At 35.2% G+C, this 8,981-nt stretch overlaps 2 protein-coding genes across 2 annotated transcripts; one reads left to right on the forward strand and one right to left on the reverse strand.

Moving 5' to 3' along the window:
- LOC120081738 (17.8 kDa class I heat shock protein-like) lies at positions 1-920 on the forward strand. Its single transcript, XM_039036840.2, has one exon. The coding sequence runs from the start codon at positions 273-275 to the stop codon at positions 750-752; it is 480 nt and encodes a 159-aa protein (XP_038892768.1). The 5' UTR covers positions 1-272; the 3' UTR covers positions 753-920.
- On the reverse strand, positions 892-2,742 carry LOC120081737 (7-deoxyloganetic acid glucosyltransferase-like). Its single transcript, XM_039036839.2, has 2 exons — positions 2,028-2,742; positions 892-1,950 (listed from the first exon to the last, which is right to left on the reverse strand). The coding sequence occupies exons 1-2, from the start codon at positions 2,521-2,523 to the stop codon at positions 995-997; spliced, it is 1,452 nt and encodes a 483-aa protein (XP_038892767.1). The 5' UTR covers positions 2,524-2,742; the 3' UTR covers positions 892-994.
- Positions 2,743-8,981: the final 6,239 nt, after the last annotated feature.

Genomic DNA, 8,981 nt, shown 5'->3' on the forward strand with positions numbered 1-8,981 from the left:
AGGACAAAAATGGGAATTTGAAATTCCATGGTCCAGAGGGTTAGAGAACAATATGGAAGTTTCTACAAGTTCTCACTCTTCCACCAACTTCTGATAAAAAGGAACGAAAACACCAGAAAAGTGGCGAAATATCTAATTCTCTCTACCGTTCTATTTAAACCACCTTCAGTGTGATTCTTCACCATCAGCAGCAAAGCAAACAACAAACAAATTTCATTTCACGATCCACATTGTTGCACTCTTTTCACAAGCTTTCAAGAATCAAGAACACCATGTCACTGATTCCAAGCTTTTTCGGTGGTCGCAAGAGCAACATCTTCGACCCCTTTTCATTAGACGTTTGGGATCCATTCGATGGATTTTCATTCTCAAATTCGTTGGCTAATGTTCCTTCCTCTGCTCGTGAAACCTCTGCTTTTGCCAACACTCGCATCGACTGGAAGGAAACCCCACATGCCCACATCTTCACTGCCGATCTCCCTGGAATCAACAAACAGGAAGTCAAAGTTGAGGTTGAAGAAGGCAGAGTTTTGCAGATCAGTGGAGAGAGAAGCAAAGAACAGGAAGAGAAGAACGATAAATGGCATAGAATTGAACGAAGCAGTGGGAAGTTCATGAGGAGATTTAGGCTGCCTGAAAATGCTAAAGTTGAAGAGGTGAAAGCCAGTATGGAGAATGGACTTCTCACTGTGACAGTACCAAAAGTGGAACAGAAGAAGCCTGACATCAAATCCATTGAAATCTCTGGTTAAAGTTTTCTGTTAACCTCTGTTCTTCTCTGTGTCTGTCTACCCTGTAATAATGTTCTGTAAATCTCCTATGGTTTTAAGTTTTTGTTGAATGTTTCTACAAATCCCACTTTGGTTGGGTTTCCATTTTCTTCTACTAATGTAGTGAAAGCGTATGACTTCCTTTATTAATTATGTTTGCATATCCAACTATCAACTGCGCACAATATATTACATAGCTTAAAACATACAGAGAAATGAAATGTTTAATCAATGGCTTCTCTCTGCCGTTGGCAAAGCAATTGAATATCGTCAATCATCCGCTCCAAATCACAGTAGGACGATCCACCTTCTTCCACACTTGTCATAGCCAATTTTGCAGTCTCAATAACAGAACCCATCAATTCATTTCTTCTATTTTCCATCACATCGTTCACCATCTTCGCCACTGTTTCTCTGTCGCAAACGTCCTTCATATCCAACCCAATTCTCCAAACTTCACTCACATATCGGCTGTTCGTCTGCTGATCCGCAAATTGAGGCCAACAGATCATCGGCACGCCGGCGACCATTCCCTCTAATGTCGAATTCCATCCACTGTGAGTCAAAAACCCTCCAATGGCTTCATGAGCCAACACTTCCACTTGCGGCGCCCAACCCACCATACACCCTCTTTCCTTCGTTCCTTCCTCCAACTCCGTCGGAACCTCATTTTCCCCATCTTTTCCGGCCACCAAATTGGACCGCACAAGCCACAGAAACCGCTTACCACTATCCACCAATCCATGCCAAAACTCCCGAAATTGGTCATCCCCCATAACCACAACGCTACCAAAGCTAACGTAGATGACAGATTTCGAAGGCTGAGCGTCAAGCCACGTCAAGCAGCTCCGATCAACCTCCCAAAGGCTGTTATAGGACTCTAATGCCGGCGGAGATTCTTCACCGGAAAGCCTGGATTTCAGGTGTGCGTGGAGAGGTCCGATCGCGTAGACATTTGAGCATCGCCTTCGAAGATGTGACAGAACAGAGCCTTCCAAGTCCTCAAATGTGTTGAATATCAGAGCGTGGGCTTTAAAGCTTTTTCTGGTTTGCGTGACGCTGTATTGAAGAGTTGGATCAAATGGGTCTTCCAATCGGCAGAAACTAGGGAGATCTCTGCATCGAAGAATATTTTCCATCCCAGCCATACCGTCGACGATTCTATCCATGTCTTCTTCCCCTGAATTGGAACATAGATCAATCAATTCCCTCACCACCAAACAAATTGGGGGAAATTGCAAATAGATCGTTGATTACCTTTGATCGGAAGCTGACCATCTTCAATAAGTTTGGGAACGAATGAATAAGCCCAGAAAGAACAAGCACTGATAGTCCGGAAACTGAAAACAGGAATCTTAGGTTCAGCGTCAACATCTATGATGAAATTGAAAAGCCCATCAAGAATTATGCAAGTGGGAGTCGGACCCAATTGACCCGAGACGAGCATCTGCATGAGGAGTGGCTTGGTGACGGATTTCAAACGGTTGATCAAGTCAGAGAACTTGCCGATGGGGCGATTATCGGCCGAAAGGCCGTCCGTGATGGTTTGGAATTGGAAATTGGGAAAACGAGAGAAACGAAATTGGATGTCTGTGTGGAGAATGAGTTTGTGGTGAATTCGATGGATGTTGAGGAAGGTGATACGGAGGCCGGAGAGGGAAAGAAGCTCGGCGAGTTTGAGCATGGAGTTGACATGGCCTTGAGCTGGAAAGGGGAAGATCAGAACATGATGCTCTGGTTTTTCGTTCTCCATTGTTTTTCTACAGTTCACTGCGCTCTCTCTCTCTATCAACTCAATTTTTAAAGTTCATATACCACTTTTGGGTTTTGAAAAAAATGGAGAACTTTGAATTTTTACTGCAAATTTTGGTCGATCAATTTAAAGCACTTTCAATTTCATCATTTGAAATTTATGAACTTTAACAAAGGGTGTAATTTGAACTTCATACATTCGATACCTGAACCATTTTGTGCAATCGATTGTTGGTTTTTTACCAGTTTTAAACCTCATATTTAGGTTTTTGTATTTTCAATCCTTCTCCTCTTATCCATTTATTTTAGTCTTTATATCCTTAACTTTGATTCATTTCAATCTTGTAAAAGTAATCCTTTTGATAGGAGTTTTCTATAGAGGGTTCAAATGTATATTAGTCCAAGGTTTAAAAATAATGAATTTTGGTCTTATACTTGCATCACCAACACATGAAATTACTATTTTTAACCTAAGATGCGTCAAGATTTTTACCCTAACATGCATACACACCCACACACGTCCATATATTTCCTCGCTCCTCGCTTCTTGTATCCTCCTTCTCAATATGCTCTCTATAGTTCATTTTTACGTGGTTAGAAATTTTCTTAGTCCTCGTTCCTTATTTTTTGCTCTTGCTCCTTCTATCTTCATTCTCAATTCGCTTTTTATGGTTAGAAATTTTCTCTCTCTCTCCTTGTATCCTCCTTCTCAGTACTTTTTTTCTATAGCTAGAAATCCTCCCACTCTTCTTATTTCTTTAAAAAAATCCGGATTGAGCCAACAAAGACATGAAGAATAATTGAAGGAATCGATTAAAGAAGAATAAGAAACAGAATCGGTAGATTGAAGAAAGTAATGAATAGATTTTTTTCTAAAAAATTGCATATTATAATTTTTTAAAAAGAGCAAAAAGAAAATCGCAAATTATATATGCATCAAATTTATATCAACACAAGTTCAACTACACAAAACACATTTCTTTGAAAATCACGTGCAGACCTCTTAATTATTCTTAAATTTGTTTTATTATCTTATTATTAAATTATCACATGTTGCAATCTTATTGGATCATTATTCGCCACTTTTGACCATTAGAAAATTGTCCTCATCTACCATGTGATCGTGTTGACCGTTGGCCACCTCCGTATCAAGTGTCATGTCAATCGTCTGATTGTTGACTTCATCATGTCAATTGCCATGTCATCACTAAGTAATGATTTTTATTGATTTTTATTTTGACTATTACTTCTTCGTTTAAGCTCTGATTTGAGTTATTTAAATTGCTTTAGATTTGTTATTCAAAGCATTATACAATGGTCTTTTTAAATTACTAAAATTGTTAAGTGAATAAAAACAAATTTATTATCATCCAAATATTAATTAGTTAATTAATTAATTAACTTGTGATTACCGGACAAAAAGCCCACAGTGTCATTTAAAAAAATAATAATTTTATTCATATCTTCCAAATCTTTTAACTTTGAACTTTTAAATTGCCTTAAAAAAATTGATTTTTTATTAAATAAAAAAATGAGAATTGATGTGATAATGAAGTGTAACAGAAGAATATTTTCCACATTATTAACCATTCAATTTCATATAAAAGGGTGAATTTCTTAACATTTTAAAAAACCTTTTTCAAATTGAAAAAACATACAACTCAAATTGATAGCAATATTCCTATTTTCTAAAAAAAACTAAAAACCAAAAACCATTTTAGTTATCAAATGACCCCTAATTTTTTAGTTATAAAAAACGTTTTTGAAAACATACTCAAGCAGTTAGTGATAAAGCAGAAAAAAACCATGGGTAAATAAAATATCTGTAATTTTAATTTTTTAAAAAAAACATTAGAAAAGTCCAAAATATGATGGAATATGAAGCTGAGAATACTTTTTAGTTTTTAAAACTTAGTTTACTGTTGAAACCATTAGTAGATGGTGGATAAGAACGAAAAAATATATAAATATAAATTAGTATTTATAAGCTTAATTTTAAAAAATCAAATATTTATTAAATTAGATGTACTTTAAATAATAGAATATAGAGCATTTGTGAGGTTAAGTTGATGATTGCTTTGTACATAGTATTTGCTTTTGCATGAATTTAATAAGTTAACCATTACAAGGTATATGTGTGGGGTTTGATGCATAATTTAGCTATTACACGATATGTGTGATGAATAATTTAGGTATTACAAGGTATGTGCGTGGAATTTAAGTTATTTTTAATATAAAAGGTGTGACAAAACATGAAAATATTCTAGATATTACGAAGTGACAAAATATGAAAATATTCTAGATATTACGAAGTATTTGCATGTTACATACCAACCAGAATTTAAAATAATAAGTGTGAGCCTTCATTAATAAAGTTTTTGGATTCTCAAAGCTTTATTTTGATTTGGTTATTCAATGTTCTTCTACAAACAACGAAAAACTTCTAATTTTTATTTTCTTTGAAATTTTTTTATCTCTTGCAAATTCCAAAATCCACCCCTAGAATTGTGAAAATCACCCTTAAATATGGTAGTAATAGCAATTACACACTCAAACTTTTAATCATAAAAATTGGGCCCTCAATTTTTATAAGTGTTAAAATTAGAACCCAAACTTAAAATAATTGTAGAAACTGGATTCCCAAATGACAAAAATTATACCCTCAGACTTATACTATTGTTACAATTTCTACAATCATCTAAGTTTGAGGGTTCAATTTTAACACTTTATAAATTTGAGGATTCAACTTTTACAATTGAAAGTTTGTGAGTATAATTGCAACTATCATTATACTTAATAGGTAATTTTTGTACATCTATATCACAAATTCTTATATTTAGAAACAACAATTCTTAGATGCATTGTTTGCAACTTTTCCTACTTTCAATTGTCCAATTTTACGCTCTACACGTTCAATAAATCTTAAAATAATAATAAATTATGTTGGTATTATAATATCTTGCATGAAAATATTATTATTATTTAACCAATATCTAAATTTAAGATTTATTGAAAATACATGAAGCAAAATTAGAAAATTAAAAATAGGACTAAAATTGAACAAACTTAAAAATATAGGCAAAAAAATAGTATTTTAGCCAAAAAGAAATTCTTTTGTTTTATTTTTATATCAAAATGTGGCATCAACAGATCAAATATCTTCTAAATGCTAAATATAAGTGACATCTAATTTTTTTAAAGGTTAAATTACAAATATGATTTTACAAATATGATTACTATGGTTTAGAGAAAATCAGAATACGTATGATTTTAAAAGTTGGAATGTACGATTTTTTAAAATAATGTTATTTTAATAATTAATAACAAAAATAGGATTGAGGGAAAAATATTGACAAAAATAGAGTTGTTTAATTGTGGACCCAATACACGATTAGGTGAAAACGTGTACTTAGTTCACAAAGTATCTAAATGAACTATGGACCGATTTTCCCTAAATTGTAGACTCGATCCACGATTTTAACTGCACATAGATTCACATTCCACCCGTTTGCTAGATAAGAGTGCTACGTTTCACGATAACAATCTAGTATCGAGTACACGTGTACGAAAACCCTTAACTGTCAAAGTAAACCTCTTCATTCTGAATTCTTTAATTCGGAATGAATCAAATCTCCCAAAGTAGGATTCGAACCTATGACTAATTGGTTAACAATTGATCGCTCTATAACTGAGCTAGTGAGGAAGGCTTGCACCTCTATTGACTAATGCCTGAGTCGCAACATCAAGGTTTGACCCAAATTAAGCAAATCGGCCACTTCGGTGCAGTTTCTTCTCAAAGAACAAGATTTTTTTTTCATTCTTGAGAAAAGAGAAGCCCGTAAATCTTGTGCTAATGGCTTTTTCAATCAAGTGATGTTGTTATAGATAGTTGCTCCCCAAAAGCTCATCTGACCCCAAGGTAGAACGTATCCTGTAAAAGCTGTCACAATCATTAATAGGAAGATTACAACTTTGAGACACTGAACAAATTCCCTAGGACTGCTATAACTCACATGATATAGACCACGAAAAATACGTGCTCCTCCTTGCTCACCGACTTAAGAATCTAAAAGTGACCTTTGAATGTTGTCGTGATGCTTTGGTTACGAAGGTTGTCAAGGTCTAGGTTTATGGATGGATTCAGTTAATGAAAGTCCCCCGATTGGGTTTCGGTTAAGTAATCTGTCTATCCATCTGGTTCGGTTTCGACCAAAGTATGGTTGGGGTTTCGTAGTTAAGGATGAGGATTTGGGGGAAGAATACTAACTGAATTCAGGTTCTTGACTAATCCAATAAAAAATTGAGGAGGTAGGATAGGCAGTTGGTCAGATCTAGTATGGATCGTACATGAATGATAGTTGGAGTTAGTGACTCTCTTAGGGTTCCCTCATCTGGGATCCCTGAGGAAAAGGATCAAGTTGGCCAGCAAACGATCGAGATCATTCAATACAATGGTATGAACATGATACCAAGGCAAACCCATGAAAATACCCCTTTATCAACGAGGATCCCAATTCATGGATTTCTCGATTTAAGAAGTCAAAATAAAGAGGATCGAACTATTTCTTCTTACCCTTTTTCAAAATTGATAAATGTTAGAGCAATTTCAATAATCGGGTTCATTGATATTCCTGGTATAGTAGATGTTATCACACATACAATCATACTCAATTCGATGGAATTATTTGATCTTAAGAAAGATGTACAATGCTCGTTGAGTGCACTTGCAAAGGACCGACAACGAGCTATATAGAGGATATGAGAAAGAATCCCTTATTTATATACTACAAAAAAGAAAGTGTCCAAGGGTTGGTTAAGTTCAGTTTCCTCTTGAGTCGAATGTGGGATTGATCTCTTCTATTTTATGGGTGTGACATTATTTCTGGAGAAGAGGTCATAAATTAGGGGTTATCGGGACTAATGTTGCGAGCTTCTGGAATACCATGGGATCTTCATAAAGTTGGTCATTATGAGTGTTATGACAAATTTTATTGGGAAGTTTAGTGGCAAAAAGAAGAAGATTCATTAACTCGTTATTTAGTTAGACTTGTTAAGATGACAGAATCCGTAAAAATTATTCAACAAACTTTGGAAGGAATTCTAGGGGGACGTTATGAAAATTTAGAAATAGGATATTTTGATTGAGGGAGGTCTCTAGAATGGAATGACTTTGATATCGATTCATTAGTAAAAAAACTTTCGCCAATTTTTGAATTGGTGAAACAAGAACTTTATTTGAGAGTCGAAGCCCCTAAAGAAGAAGGGTGTGACAGGTGGTATATACAGGACCCAAGTACATATTCACTGCGGCATGCTGATCTACACTCTAGGATCGTTAACCACCTTCTTTGCATACTTTAATGTCGACTGGGCTAGCTGTTCTGATAGCAGATGGTCCACTACTGGCTTCCGCGAAAACTTTAGGAACCTAGGTAATAGTATCCTAATCAAAGAGCTGATAAAGGGGATGAACTAAACAGGGAGTCTACTAGACAGGGTTCAACTAGCGGAGACTCTTGGAACAACTGGAGTAAGAAGTCCCCAAGTGAGCGTATTATGGGAGACCGTCAAGCACATCGGCAAGGATCAAAGGGAATCTCGCTGTTGCATGGCTCAGGTTATAGCAATGCGCCATCAGAAGTTCAACAGCCAGTTTCACGATTGGGCATGAGTGCTCGAAAGTTGTCATTGTATACTCCCGTGGGTTGGAAGCGGCAGAGGAAGGTTTTTTTAGCTTTCTTCAAGATTTGGCTTGAACTGTTCGGCAGATTCCCACGTGGCGCATTTGTTCGCCACTTTTTTCTCAACTATTCCCATCGCTTTTGAAAGGCGAGACAAGCTACCTTTAGTTAAAGCCTCTCATATATGTATCTATTTGATTCAGAGGGGAAGAACTTGCATCAGTATCTTAATTTCAATTCAGCTTGAGGCAAGTGCTTGATAGTGGATCGTTCGATAAGGCCATTGTAGTGTGGTTAATCGAGGAACTTCAAGGCACATTGTCAGCCCTAAGATTTTGGGTAGTGAGTTCCAATGAAGAGTTGTAAATCGAAAAGTTTGAATGATAAATTTGAAAATACTGTTAGAACTGAAATTGAAATGTCACAATATTTTTTTTATACATGTCAAAGTGACAGAAAAGACATAATAGTTTTTACACATCCACTTAGTGTAGTAACTTTTTTTTTTTTTTTTGAAATGATAGAAAAAAAGATATCTTTGTTCACAACAGAAAAACTTTCTTATGATGAGTTCAATAATCCTTGGAATTATCTTAATGAACAAAAAAATCAATTTAAACAAAAAAAATTATAAATAGAATTCAAGTTATGGATAAGGGATCCCTTACTCTAGCTCGAGATGTACGGGAAAAAATGACTCAATTAGTTAATGATAAAACTAAAAAAAATACTATTTACCAAAAACATATGATCTGTTGTTGAGTGGACCTAATTACAG

Source organism: Benincasa hispida, chromosome 7 (assembly GCF_027475165.1).
Source record: "Benincasa hispida cultivar pf3 chromosome 7, pf3_genome.v1.1, whole genome shotgun sequence".
Taxonomy (NCBI): Eukaryota; Viridiplantae; Streptophyta; class Magnoliopsida; order Cucurbitales; family Cucurbitaceae; genus Benincasa; species Benincasa hispida.